This window comes from Macaca thibetana, chromosome 7 (assembly GCF_024542745.1).
Source record: "Macaca thibetana thibetana isolate TM-01 chromosome 7, ASM2454274v1, whole genome shotgun sequence".
Lineage (NCBI taxonomy): Eukaryota > Metazoa > Chordata > Mammalia > Primates > Cercopithecidae > Macaca > Macaca thibetana.
The window spans coordinates 62572942-62588394 of NC_065584.1; the positions used below are offsets into that span (position 1 = coordinate 62572942).

The following is a 15453-nucleotide window of genomic DNA, read 5'->3' on the forward strand; positions in this document are numbered from 1 at the left end:
AAACTACAGGATGAAGTGGGTCAGGTTGTTCTTGTGTGGACAGGGGTATATGGGAACTATCTGTACTCTCTGTTCAAATTTGCTGAGAACCTAAAACTGCTTTAAAAATTAAAGTCCAGACCGGGTGCGGTGGATCACGCCTGTAATCCCAGCACTTTGGGCAAAGGCCAAGATGGGAAGATCACGAGGTCAGGAGATAGAGACCATCCTGGCTAACATGGTGAAACCCCATCTCTACTAAAAATACAAAAAAATTAGCCGGGCATGGTGGCGGATGCCTGTAGTAGCTGTAGTCCCAGCTACTCTTGAGTCCAGGAGCCTGAGGCAGAAGAATTACTGTAGTCTCAGCTACTCATAAGGCTGAGGTAGGAGAATGGCGTGAACCCGGGAGATGGAGCTTGCAGTGAGCCAAGATTGCGCCACACAGCACTCTAGCCTGGGCGACAGAGTGAAACTCCGTCTCAAAAATAAATGAATAAATAAATAAATAAATAAATAAAGTCCAATAATTTAAAATATGTATGTATATATATTTTTAAAAACTGCACACATAAACTGTTTAGATATTTATTCCCTGTCCTCTATTAAAATAGTTCCTCTAAGACCTTTTTTGAACAAGTAATTACAACTTGATTTCTGGGTAAAGTTTTGATTTCACCACAGCATCTTTCAAAAGCAAAGTATGTCTATGCTGGCATTTCAGAAATGCACTTATCTTCAGATTCTTGTTGCTTTGGCCAGCACCAGAATCTTTTTAATAATATATACACTGACATGTTAGACTTGACACATGATAAGCAGTCTTAAGAGTAATGCTTAAAAAAAATCATCACTGGCCGGGCGCGGTGGCTCAAGCCTGTAATCCCAGCACTTTGGGAGGCCGAGGCGGGCGGATCACGAGGTCAGGAGATCGAGACCATCCTGGCTGACACGGTGAAACCCCGTCTCTACTAAAAAATACAAAAAACTAGCCGGGCGAGGTGATGGGCGCCTGTAGTCCCAGCTACTGGGGAGGCTGAGGGAGGAGAATGGCGTGAACCCGGGAGGCGGAGCTTGCAGTGAGCTGAGATCCGGCCACTGCACTCCAGCCTGGGCGGCAGAGCGAGACTCCGTCTCACAAAAAAAAAAAAAAAAAAAAAAAAAAAAAAAAAATCATCACTGCCAGATAATGCTTATAATACAAGGAAATAACATATAACCAGATTATATAAATCTGAAAATTATTTCCAAAAAATCTACACATTTTGGGATTGGAAGGAACCAGAGAGAACACTCAATTCACCTCCTCCCATTTGAGGTCTATTGCAGAAGGTCCAAACTCATTATTTGCAAGATATTATCTCCATACTTTACCCTTATCTACATCTCCAGTATCATCTGCTACTTCCCACTAGGCCCCTTGTGTCTGCTGTGCAAAAACTCCCCATTCTCTTATTAATTTACTAAGTTCTTTCATATAATCAGTGTCTCTAAACACGCTATTCCTTTAGTCTGAAATTCACTGAGATCTATCCACACGTAACAAGTGCCTATTCATCTTTCATCACACTGTTTGAATATTAATTAAAATTAAGACAAAAGACTTAATTTAAGAAAAGTTTGACCACAAAATTCTGACTGTGGAATAATTCTAAACACAAAAAGAACTGTAATGAAATCTTAAACTTTATTTAGTAGGTAGTTGGTCGCTGTTACTGGTCTAGCAATTTTTTTGGGGGGGAGGGTTACTGTAGGATACAGCATATGAATAAATATTGCTGGTGTTGGGAAGCAGGGATTTTATTATGAACAAAGGGAGATTCAAATATGGAATAAAGGAAGATGAGAAAGAACCCTGTAGTATTAGTTTTGAACTGGAGGTATTAATATAAATGCATTAAATAACAAGCGAACAAAAAACAGATACTCCTTGGTTCTGTCCACTGAAAGGGTGAAACCACAATGGCAAGAAATAGCAATGAGCAAATCTATACTCAGACTTTTGTTTTCAAATACCGCTGCCCAATAAAAAGGCAGTACTAGGACTTCTGAAAAAATGGCTGATTCCAAGTCTGAAGCAAGAAAAAACCAAAGTAAGGCTAGGCATCATGTTACTCTTGTTTTGTTTCATTTTGTTTTTGAGTCTGGGTCTTGCTCTGTTGAGCAGGCTGGAGTGCGGTGGCACAATCATGGCTCACTGCTGCAGCCTGGAACTCCTGGGCTCAAGCAATCCTCCCACTTCAGCCTCCGAAGTAGCTGGGACTATAGGCATGCACCACCATGCCTGGCTAAGTTTTTTTATTTTTGTAGAGATGAGATCTCACTATGTTGCCCAGGCTGGTCTCGAACTCCTAGCCTCAAGAAATCATCCCAAATATTATGTTAAGGAAGTGCTCAAAGACTAAAGACCAGTCATGTTAAAAGGACACAGGAGCCAGTCACTAGTCAAATTTGGGTCACTTTTAGCACAAAAAAGTTAAAAAAAATTTAGTAACAAAAAATAATACATAATTATTACACATACAAGAAAAAAAAGAATTGCAGATAGAGAAGAAATGTTACAATGTTTTTAAATTACTCTTTTTGTAATTAATTTGTTATTATTATTATTATTATTTTTGAGACAGAGTCTCCCTCTGTTGCCTAGGCTGGGGTGCAGTGGTGCGATCTCAGCTCACTGAAACCTCAGCTTCCTGGGTTCAAGTGATTCTTTTGCCTCAGCCTCCCGAGTAGCTGGGATTACAGGTGTGTACCACCACACCGAGCTAATTTTTGTATTTTTAGTAGAGATGGGGGTTTCACCATGTTGGCCAGGCTGGTCTCGAACTCCTGACCTCAGGTGATCTGCCTGCCTCGGCCTCCCAAAGTGCTGGCATTACAGGTGTGAACCACCCTGCCCGGCCTTTGTAATTTAAAAATTACAATTTGGGCTGGGTGCAGTGGCTCAGGCCTGTAATCCCAGCACTTTGGGAGGCTGAGGCGGGTGGATCACGAGGTCAGGAGTTTGAGACAGGTCTGGCCAACATGGTGAAACCCTGTCTCTACTAAAAAATACAAAAATTAGCTGGGCATGGCAGTGGGCGCCTGTAATCCCAGCTACTCAGGAGGCTGAGGTGGGAGAATCGTTTGACCCCGGGAGACAGAAGTTGCAATGAGCTGAGAGACTCCATCTCAAACAAAAACAAAAACAAAATTACAATTTGTAAGTCCCCAGTATAATAAATAATACAGATAAAGACCATTGATGGATGCTAAACACAGTGGGTGAAAAGTTGTTGGGGTATTCTTATGGTCTCCAAGTATCATTTTACTATTATGCTATATGCTAATTCTATATACTAATTCTAAGATTATATGCTAATTCTAAAGAGGAAAATGTACCTTTACAATGGAGAGATCTGGCTAATACCACCTTATCCAAACATTAAGCATTAGCCAAAAAATTAAGCATCACCAGTGATGGGACAACCTGATATCATTTGCCTCATAATGTAATGTACTGTGAAGTTCACACTACTTAGCTTCTCCTTCATATATACGTATCTCCTATGTAATATTTTCCTAAAAATATTTATTTTGAATCTAATCAAGTAAACATATAAATTTAAAACTAGGGACATTCTACAAAACTACCCCAAACTCTTTTTATAAAAGGCCAAAGCCATGAAAAAACAAAGAAACAAACAACAAGCAGGATATTATTCTAGATAAAATTACAAGGAACATTAACCACATGAACCTTGACTAGATCCTGGATGATAAAAGTAAAACAAGAAATATAAAACACTTTTGGAGACAATTGGGGAAATTTAATTACAGGCTGTCTGCTACATATTACTGAATTACTACTGATAGTCTGAGGTGCAATAATGATTTATGGATATAAAGGAGAATGTCATTCCTAGGAGATATATGCTGAGATATTTAGGAGTGAAATCTCAAGATATCCACAATTTACTTTCAAATGGTTCAGCAAATATGGAGGAAATACGTCAAGATGTTACATCTGGTAAATACAGATGAAGTATATGGGTATTCATTGTACTCTTACCTATAGATTTGGAATTTTTTAAATAAAAGCTTCGGGGGTAAAATCTCAGTTCAAATGTCGTATCTTCTGCGGATGCTTTTTTTTTTTTTTTTTTTTTTTTTTTTTTTTTTTTTTTACTTTTCTAGTGGAATTATTTTTTCTATCTTCAGTATTCCTGCAGTCTTTGTATTTCTACTTTAGTACTTAGCGAATTTGTTAATTGCTAATTCCTAGGTCTGACCTTTTTCCTAAACTGTGATACTGGCCTCATCTTCATTCCCAGAATTTAGCTCTTTATCTGGCACCTACTAGGTATTCAATGTTTGTTGTATGATGAGATAAACTAACATGCCACAGTAACAAACTCAAACTGAATCTAGGTATTGTCTATATCACGTGTCTCAAACTTAATTAAATCTATCAAGCAGGAAGCCTATTAAATGGTCCTTTTTGATCTGTACCATTATAATGAGTACCCACATCAACATTCAATGGATTTAAAATTGATTTAAAACAAAGCATTACATGTTTCCCTCAAGCAGACTCACCCTTCAGTCATCGCAGGCATATTTTCATTTAAATTCTTCACACTTTCGACTCAAGAAAATTAGAGAAGCATACCTGCTCTACATCCTTGGAAGTGGAGGTCTGGTTTTCTCCCATGATTCCAGGCTGCTCATTTTCCCACGGTAATTTATTTTTTCCTTTTCCTGCACTTAATACCCTTCGGGTACAAATAGTTGGACTGTAAGATCCATAAATTTGCATGCTATCCCTTACGTGGTCACCACAGTGACAGTGTGCACTCTGAGTTCTGTTACCAGCCAAAAGCCAGTCCGTATCTGCTCCATGTGCCAAATGGTTTGATCTACCCCCGGCAGAAGATGGCATCAGTACTGCATATTCCACAAATCCCTGCTCTGTTAGCCTTGGTAAGGTTTTCCTAGCCAATCTGGCCTGCACAGCATTCATCACTCCATCTCCATTATCTTGCAGTTCAACAGTATCCACAGCTTTAAAAAGGATGCTGGTTTTACCTGAGCCCATTGATGATGCCAATACGGCAAAAGCTTCTAAAGCTGCTTGGCGTACCCTGCGTTTGCTATCTACAAGAGCTGGGGCAAGATCAAAGGACAGTTTGGGCAAGTCAAAATCCTCACTAGGATAGGTGAGCAGGGAGCAGATGCAAATGTTCACCACCTCCTCTCTCACTCTGGAATGCTTATGTTTGAGATGTTCCAGGAGTAAACAAAGCACCTGCTGAGGTCCTACTTCCTTCATTAGCTTGAGGAAGATTTTCATGTATTCTTGTTTGATCACCAACTTGTTGTCTGCCAGTACTTTGACAGAAGCTGCTATAACTGGTCCCAAGAACTGCTGTACCTGCTCTCCAAGGCGAATAACCAGTAAATGCAGGACTTGAAGTGTGCCATGAACCACTTTGAAGTTAGAATCGTCTAATAAATTATATAGCAAACTAATGAAGCCAACAAGACTAGAATGAGGAGTAGAACTAGGGTTAAATTTTCCCAGCACCTGCTTTAGTTCTTCGACGGCCTGGGTTCGGTTCTTATAGTCTTCCTGATCCAATAATCGTGAATGCAGCTCCTGAGAAATAATCCCAAATTTAAGATTGCTGTTGGAAAGAGTCACTGCACAGGGAAGGGGATCTTCAGGAAATCCAGAGGCTTCAAGTTCCAAATAATAAGGAACTTGACTTCCAAACTGGGACTCCAGGCGGCGATTGTAGTGTCTCCTCAGGGCAGAGGGGAGACGAGAAATATACGATTGAAACCTGTCTTGGCCAAGTCGCTCCCCAATTTGTTGAAGGGCGGAGAAAGCTGTCTCAGATTCTTCTTCTGTCTCCTGATCACCAAGCTTTCGGGCTAGGGATATTATCACCTCGGTGAGATCCAGACCAAGCAACAAGTCCTCAGTAGTAAGCAAGATGGGAAGCAGTAGTGCTGTGGACGCTCTAAGTCGGGCATCGGTACTTTCCAGTCCTTGTTGTATAAGCGTTCTCAGCACCTCTCCAGAACTACGTTTCAGACATATATGCAGGATCTGCAGCGCATCTTTCCGCAGGGCTGGATTCTCTTCCCGTAACGAGACAACTAGTTGAGGCAAAAGTGCTAAGCTAAAGGCCTCTTCCAGCTGGCCTGCCTCCCCCTGACCCCGGAGAACGTCTGAGAGAAGTTGCAAGCAGAGCCGCTTCTCATCACTACCTCCTTCCACAAGCACTCGGCCCAGTGCCCGATACAAAGCTTCCTTGCGTCGGGGGAAGCCAAGTCGACCGCCCCGCCGCGGCAAAGCAGCTTGCAAAGCCTGAAAGGCCTCAGAAGGATCCGGCGCGGTGCGGAGGAGTTGAAGGAGCCGAGTCTCCTCTTCATCTCCCCCTGACAAACCGCCTCCAGAATCAGACCAGCTGCTTGAGACTGCCTCCGACGGCATCAAGAGGGCCGAGGCCAGAGGCGAAGTTGTAGTGGGGCAGGAACCGTGGTCCCCCGCGGCTCCACGGCAGTAGTAGTTTTTCTCTCCTCTCATAATGCCCCCAACTCCACTATCATCAGTCTCTGGGGCGGAAGGACGACTGCGGCTCTGGAGCCGATAGGCAGAGAGGACTGGAAAGGGCGGCAGCAGAAGCAGAGCGGAGGGCGCAGCCGCCATGCAGGGTCGTCAGGTGGCGGTGGTTGGAAGAAATCATTGCCGTCTCCGAAGGGCTCGATGGAGCCCGGACTTCCAGATCCTCTCCAAGCCCCAAGCTGCAGAAGAGGAAAAAGAACAGCTTCAGCCCGCCGCCAGGCCGCCCCCAACTCCGGGAGGCAGCCTCTGGCAAAATGGCCCCCGTCTGAGCCGTAGACCCCACAGCTGCCACCGGGCGTAACCAAGGGCACCACGTGACCAAACCGATTGCTTCCATGGTGATGTACCCAGCGCGGACCTCTTGACCCGGAAATCCACTTGCCGTGATGAATGCTGGGTTATGTAGTCCACGTCAGGTGTTGCGACTAGGCCAAAGTCTCCTGGAAGAGGAAGTCAGAACGTTGCAAACGTAGCTAGAGCGGAGAAGGGAGGAGGGGTGAAGACATTAGACGGATGTGACGCTTTCCTTGCTCTGGGCGGAAGTTGCCCGCCCCACCCGTAAGAGTTGGGGTTTCACCGGAGCTAGTGAGGATCCAGCCCAGGTTCCAGTTGTCCGCGGCTCCTCCTCCTGTCGCTTCCCCTGTGATTACTGGGACTCAGGTATTTTCCTTTTGCTGTCCTCCAGCGGTGCAGACTTTGGCAGTGTTTTGCCTGAATGCCACTGGTGCTAGAGTAAGAGGCAAAGGACTGAGCGGAGCAGGTGGAAAGAGAGACGACATCTTCTTGTGCAGGGCTGGTTACCCTTGTAAACGCGTTACTCTCTGCCACCCTGAGTAACTGTGATCCTTTCCTCTTGCCATCTGCTTATCAGGACAGAAGATCCGGACCACGGCCAAGCTCACAAATCGGGTACTTTTTTTCAATTCCTGGTCTTTGGGGCCTTTATTCGCCCCCGCCCGCCTCCCCTTTCTCCTTTTGTCGACTTCTCTTAACCCTCCGGCCGTAGAGGGTTAATTTTTTTTGTTGTTTTTTGTTGTTGTTGTTGTTTTTGACCACGTTTCCTTACCCTCATCACTTTGCGTTTTCTTTACAACGTACATAATCTGGAAATAGGTCTGTTTTTTTTTTCCCCCCCCTGTAGCTAACCGCCTCTCCCTTAGACGTTATCGAAGTCTTTCCTTCTAATGCAGTTCCTCTGTGGGACTCTCACCTTCCCTCCGCCCCCTCCGTCTGCCGCCCTAGCCTCCCTGCAGGATCCTCAAGCATCTCTGCGGCCTTTCAGTCTCCTAGAGATAGAGATTGCGAAGACAATTTCACTTGCGGTGGAAGTTCTTGGCATCACGGTTCTAAGAGAATTCTGCCCTGTGGATTTAGGAATAATAGTAGACATTTATTTATTTTAGGCGAACTGAGAATTTTGTGTGCATTTTCTCCTTATCATAAATGATACTTAAACGAACACAGTGGAGGAGCTGGCGTATCTAGTGTGAGCCTGAATGCTTTGGAGTGTGGAAGAGAGATTTTTTTTTTGAAGGAGTATTAGTACAATTACTTTTGAATGACTCGTGCGAAAAGTCTAAGTTATCATTTGAAGACCCAAATTTATGCACTTCAAATGCAAGTATTCCTACCCTTCTCTGTACCAGGTGGGATTTCTCTTAAATACTTTTTAAAGTCTTGGGATAATTGAGTCACATATGCTAAACAGCTTTATAAATAATGCTCCCAGCTGTTGCAAGCGCAAAAATAATTTCTGGATTTTTGCCTTAAATTACGATTTGAATATCAGTTTTGTTTTGTTTTTTTGGGGGGTGGGGGTGGGGAATAGACTTAATATAAATGAGGCTGTGTAAATATACATCCTATGTTTTGGTTTAAATTCTAGGCTGTTACTTGGGTTTTAATAAGCCATTTTCGTGTTTAAATGAATCTGCCTAAATTAGGTTTGGCTAACATGTTTCATTTTAGGGACAGGTTAAAGACAGGGAGGTGAAAAACAAGAAATGATTGTAGCAGTTGTCTATGAGAAAGTGTCTGTTTCTCATAGTCCCAACCTAAGAAGCTCAAATGTGTAGACCCATGTATTGCCCAGACTTGAGGAACCCAGTTCAAACTAACCTAGAGAATGATGTACACATTACAGTGCCTGTTTATGTTGAATCAGAATTTTCAAGTTGAAAATCCAGTGCACTCTTTCTTGTATCCAAGAACTTGGGAAGCCAAGTTAATAACTAGAGGTTGTGTGGTAATCATGGAATCACAGAAAAGGACTTCGAAAGTCTTAAATGAGAGACGTGGATACTTAAGCAGTTATCATGCCCTTTTCCTGGGAACAAAGCAAGATGAGTCTTCCTTTTGATTGTTTTTTTAGGTCCCTGTGAATCACTATACATTACAGATTGCAATTTATTTTATATCTGTTATATTTTGTCTCTTTGATTGAAGACTTAGAAGATGCATTAGTCTCCGTAGTGGATATTTAGGAAATGGGACTTCATCAGCATCACGTCTTACTAATTATCTTTTAGAACTATTTTGTGGAACGTAAATCTCATTCATTGAGTGTGTATTCTGTTTATTATGAAGCAGATTTTTTTTTAAATCTTACTTTGGAAATCTAGGAATTCTTCTTATATTGACTTAAAAAGCCTTTCGTATTTAATCATATATAGAGAGAGTACAAATTTATAATCAATTTTTAGAATAGTAGAATACACTATCAGGTGTTTTATTAATAGTACACCTCAGAAGGTTAAAAGGAAGTGGTTAAGGATACATTGAAAATTGCAAATTCAGCTAAAACAAGTTTAAAATTTCAATAATTTCAAGAGTGTAGTTAAATTAGTGAATTATAGGAATGTGTGTGCTACATATGTTAATTTTTTTTTAGCTGAACTTAAGGGTAAACACAATTGCCCTAAAACCTCCTTTATTTCCAGAATCAGAGATAACATAGTAGTTCCCTGGGCGAATCACTATGATTTTTCTATGTTCTTACTCAAATTTTACAGACATCCAGGAATATTGAACATCAGTGTGAATTCTGTAAACTAGTAAGAATTTTGTATAGTTTGAGAAGTTATTGTGAAGAAATGCTATGCAAATGAAAGTTGCTATTAGTATTAACAAACAATTATAATAACACCATGTTTTGAGTATTTGCTATGTGCCAGGCACCATGCTAGGTACTTAGTAAATATTAAGTCATTTAATCCTCTCAAGAATTTTTTGAGGTTACATCTTCTACATTTGGACTGTGGAACATTTTATGGGTGTTTCCACAAAAGAGTAATTGGATAGAGGAAGAAAGTATAACTCACATTTGCTTAGAGCTTGGAGAAGGTTTTGGTGGAGGTCAGTGTTGAAACTTTAGGATAAAATTAAGATTTTTTTTCCATTATTCATATGTTTTATTATATATCATTTAATTATATATTTTTAAATTTATTATTTTTTCTTTCAATCCTTGTTTGGTTGAAGATTATATATATTTTAATCTACCCTTTTTGGATTTCTATTCAAAATCTTTTTAGTTTCTTGTTTGAGGTAACACTTTAATAAGTTAAGAAATTATGAGCTTATTTTATAGCATTGAGTCAGTTTTCTTGATGTATATGAGTGATATATTTTCATCTACTTAGGTTTATCTTCCAAAGCCATTACATATTTCTGTCTTCAGTCAAAACTGTAATTTTAGAGAAAAATCCAACTTGTATTGCATGTTAATTACTATGTATAAGTTAACAGAATTTCACGTCTGTTGCAAACAGTTTTTCAGTGGACAGGGATTAATTATGTAACTTAGACGCCTGTCATAACATGGATTCAGAAATAACACAGAAGAAAGCAAGTTCCTAAAATCATTACCACATCCAGTAAGAGTTCTGACAGGCTTCTAATTTTACTTTTGTTTGTCAAGTAATAATAAAAGCCAAATCTCAGATAAAAGGAAAATATCCTAACTTGTTCCATAGGCTCACTGATAAAACTATATACCATTATTAGTTGAATTATCCTATGAGAAAAGAACTGTGGGAAAGAAATTTAAGAAAAGAGCAGATGTGATAAAATATTCTCCTAATTTCATAAATCGGTTATTTTCTCCTTTTAAAGAAAACTGTCTCTTTGAATTTTTTTTTTTTTTTTTTTTTTTTTTTTTTGTAGTAATCTTGATTTCTCTTCACCATTTATTTACTCTGGGTGTGATCTATATTTATATGGTGGCAGATAATTGCCTCCCAACTGATTTCAGCACCACTGTTTTGTGGCTTAGGTGTCAATTAAGTAGATAGGGACTAAACTCACAACTTGACCTTTATTAACTTGGTTTCAGAGGCTAAAGTTAAGTTACTGTAGACTATGGAAAGTTTGATTTCATTTTAATTTCAAATAGATACTTTTTATTCGATATTGACTAATGCAGTTACCAAGATTCAGAATACTATTAAGTGTTTGCTTTATCGTTTAAAAAAAAAAAAAGAAAGAAAGAACAAAAACTATAGCAGGGATATAGAGAAACCTGCTATCCCAAATCTGCTTTTAGACAAATACCAGAAGGCAATGATTGTTCCATGGATCCTTCTTTATTTCATTTTAAAGCCCTGATGTATTTTTGTATCTAATGTGTGTATATTTTATAAAGATTTTATGTGAATGATCTATCCTCTTTGTATTTCTGTTCTGCACATTTTTAATTTCTTGTTTGAGTTAAAATTTTAATACAATTAAGAAATTCTGAGCTTATTTAATAAATGAGTCAGTGTAATAGAATATTTAAGAATTATGTAGACAGAGTGCCAAGGTTTGAATCTTGCCTCGGACTTAATTTCTCTGTGCCTCAAATTTCTTTATCTGTAAAATGTGTTATTTCTGAATCCATGTTATGACAGGCGTCTAAGTTACATAATTAATTCCTGTCCACTGAAAAACTGTTTGCAACAGACGTGAAATTCTGTTAACTTATACATAGTAATTAATATGCAATACAAGTTGGATTTTTCTTTAAAATTACAGTTTTGACTGAAGACAGAAATATGTAATGGCTTTGGAAGATAAACCTAAGTAGATGAAAATTTTACAGATAAAGAATAGTATTTACAGATAAAGAAAATTTTACAGAAAAAGTAATAATAACAGTACCTATTATATTGTTGCTCTGAGGATGAAAGGAATTAATACATGTAAAAAGCTTAGAACATTAACTGGTACATATGACAGTCAAAAGTATTCTAGACGCTCTTTTGTAGAATAATTTCATTTTATGAGAAGTGATAACAATTATAAATTGATTCAGTAAATATTTTAAGCAGCTCGACATTGTTTGGCATTTAATTTTTTTAATGTAATGTGTAGAGAGCATTGTTCTAAGATTAAGAAAACATTCTAGTCCCAGTAACGTTTTTTACTAATTATGTATCTTGCTAATTCATTTAACCTCTCTGAACTTAGGATTCTAAAACTGTAAGTCTTATTCAAAATTTAGTGCCTTATGTTTCTGTTGTTTAAGAAAAAACTCTCTTACTGTGCAAAATTTCAAAAACATGTAAAAGCAGAATAATATGATGAATATCTATTTACCTATCACGCATCTTCAATAGTTATCAACTCATGATGACATCTATATCCCCTTCCATTCCCTCATCCCCTATTATTTTGCAGCACATCCTAACAACATATTATTTCATCTACAAATATTTCAATACAGCTGATTATGGGGGCTCACACCTGTAATCGCGGCTCTTTGGGAGGCCAAGGCAGGAGGATTGCTTGAGGCCAAAAGTTCAAGACCAGCCTGAACAACATAGTGAGATCCCATCTCTACAAAAAATAAAAATAAAAAATATTAACCAGGCATGGTAGCATGCACTTGTAGTTCTAGCTACTCAGGAGGCTGAGGAGGGAGAATCCCTTGAGCCCAGGAATTCAAGGTTACAGTTGGCTATGATCACACCATTGTACACCAATTTCAGTATGTATTTGTAAAAGAAAAAAGCTCTTAAAAACACAACCACAATACCACTATTTAGCAACAAAAAATAGCAGTGACTAATTAATATATTAAAATCCAGTCAGTGTATAAATTTCCAGCTGTTTTCTAAACATGTGGGTGCACACACAAGTGTATGGTTCACAGGTTGTATTTGATTGATATGTCTTTTAAATGTATAGGTGCATTCTCTTTATTTCTTGCAGTTTATTTGATGAAGAATTTAGTTTATTTTACAAGATTTTTCATAGTCAGTATGTTTTTGCTAATTGCATCTTTCTGGTATTGTTTAACATGATTTTTCTATTTTCTATATTTTGTGTAAATTAATAGTTGGAGCTAGAGAATTGACTGTAGTTTAATTGGCTTGACTTTGGTGTGTGTTGGGGGTGGGACGTGAGAATACTCATGGGTGTTATGTTTTTCCATCAGAAGGTCCAATTATCTAGCTCTCTCTCTTTTTGTGATATAAACAGCCCTTCACAATCAATGCCCAAGATTTATTAAGGATGCAAAATGGTAATATTCCATTATTCCTTCTTTATTTATTAACATGGATACTTTTAAAAAGAGAAATTTGGCCAGGTATAGTGGCTCATGCCTGTAACCCCAGCACTTTTGGAGGCCAAAGTGGGAGGATCGCTTAAGACCAGGAGGTCGAGACTAGTCCGGACAAGGTAGTTAGACCCTATCTCTTAAAAAACAAAAACATACAAACTCATCTATTTCAAAACCCAGTAGTACAGTTAGCATAGGAAAGGCATAATAAATGTTTGATTCTTTCTCTTTGTTTACTAGGTTTCAAATAATGAGTTGGTACATTAGCATCCTCCAGTAGTGACCACTAGGATTTTTTTTTAAGTATCATTATTAACTCATGCATTTAAAATATCTGATATCTTTTAATCAATTGCAGTTGTTAGTATTGATGATCAGTTTGTCCTGTCTTTGACTAGTGAAAGCCTATTCAGTTTGGCCCCTGAATATTTTTTATACTACTCTTGTAGTATTTGATAGCTTTCTTGCTACCTAGGATTTATTTATTTATTTATTTTGAGACAGGGCCTCACTCTGTCTCCCAAGCTGGAATGCAGTTGTGTGATCACTGTGCACCGCAGCCTCGACCTCCTGGGCACAAGCAGTTCTCCTAGCTCAGCCCCCCAAGTAGCTGAGACTACAGGTGTGTGCCATCACACCCAACTAATTTTTTTGTTCGTTTTTTTCTTTGTAGAGACGGAATTTTACCATATTGCCCAGGCTGGTCTCAAACTCCTGGGCTCAAGCTATCCTCCCACCTTAGCCTCCCAAAGTGCTAGGATTACACCACCTAGGATTTGGATTCCAAATTTGTCTTGACATCTTCTGCCGCAGACATAATATCAGCTATTTGCCCAAGGAGTTCTGTTCTCTTTGAGGGAAGTGGTATTTAAGGACTACATCTGAATGCTAGAAATGTTCTTTGCTACTGGGATGGTCAGTTTCTAGACCTTTTCAATAGACAGAGCTAGGAAATATAATTTATTTTTTTCCTTAAAATAATATTACATATATTTCCTTAGTATTACATGTATTTCATTTATATTTATATAAATATAAATATAATACTTATATTACATATATTATATATTACATATATTTCCTTGAAATATTACATATATTTCCTTAATATTACATAGATTTAATATGTATGTATAGCTCACATGTATTTTATATATTATATATTTATATATTATATTAATATATATTTATAATAATATATATTACATGTATATATCATAGTATTAATATAATAATATATTGCATTTATATATTATATAATATTAATGTGTTATATTTAATATTAATATACATCATATAATATTTATATATTATAAATTATATAGAAATTATGTATTATGAATATTTACTGTTATTTATATACATACATTTAATTAACATCTTAGTGTTATATCTTTATCTTCTTTTTCCCATACCAAGAATCCTAGATCACAGTGACCCTAGGGTTGATAGAATATCATATCATTACTCATTTGCTTTATAGCACAATGCACACATTAACAATGTCACAATACAAATAAACAGTGTCCTCATCAACAATGCAATTACTGAAAACAGTGTAAGATGTATATTTTAGGGCATATTGCAATAGAGACTATCAGATTACTGTTTTAAAGTTATTTGGAATGGTATGGTAAGGCCCCTATCTAGGTACATATTTTCTTCCTTTGTATTTTCAAATTTCTTATGGATCATGTTTTTAAGATTTAATTGTGCTTTATAATTATGAAAAATACTTTTCTGATTCCACAATCAAATCTATAAAACAGAGTATATTCAAAGATGTCTACCTTCTATCTCTACCTTCTCTAGTTTATTCCATACCTCCTCTTGTAGGTAACTTTTAAAAGTACATATTGTATGTACTTTTTTTTTATTAGAAATTGTTTTATTTCTATTTTTTAATAGAAATGATTATGTATATTTGTAATCTTCCCTTTCATAGATAAATGGTGACACACTAAACATACTTTGCTTAGATCAGGGAGATCACTGCAGAGTATTCCATACAGAGATTCCCCGTTCCTTTTCATTGCTTTATAGTACTCCACTGTGTGGATGCTCTATAGTTTTCACAACCATTCTTTCGTTGCTGGACATGAGAGTTGTTTTAAAATTCTTGGTCAGTTGCCTTTTGGTCTCTCAAATATGAGGAATAAGAAACATGAGTATATTCTTTTGTTTTTATAAATAGACCTGCAATTATTATTAGCCTTATGAATGTGTCTTTATACATTTTTGCCAGTGTAATTTTTGGATAGATTCTTAGAAGTAGGGTTGTTGGGTCAAAGGATAAATCCAAATGTAATTTTGCTAG

General features: G+C 37.8%; 2 protein-coding genes across 9 annotated transcripts in view; one reads left to right on the forward strand and one right to left on the reverse strand.

The window, feature by feature from the left end:
• Nucleotides 1–6924, reverse strand: part of TOGARAM1 (TOG array regulator of axonemal microtubules 1) — a 114161-nt gene extending 107237 nt beyond the window's left edge. For all 5 annotated transcript variants that reach the window (XM_050795809.1, XM_050795808.1, XM_050795807.1 and 2 more), the window contains exon 1: nt 4631–6924. In XM_050795809.1, coding sequence (XP_050651766.1) covers nt 4631–6676 — 2046 coding nt within the window. In that variant the 5' untranslated portion in view covers nt 6677–6924. The remainder of the gene's footprint in view (nt 1–4630) is intronic.
• Nucleotides 1–15453, forward strand: part of KLHL28 (kelch like family member 28) — a 119714-nt gene that overhangs the window by 73344 nt on the left and 30917 nt on the right. Inside the window, exon 1 of one of the 4 annotated variants that reach the window (XM_050795824.1) lies at nt 7065–7501. The exons of 1 other annotated variant lie outside the window; for it this stretch is intronic. Coding sequence is in view for 1 of the 3 variants with exons in the window: in XM_050795821.1 (XP_050651778.1) it covers nt 8197–8238 (42 nt within the window). In the remaining 2 variants the exon portion in view is untranslated. 2 more of the 4 variants (XM_050795823.1, XM_050795821.1) reach the window with 2 other exon arrangements.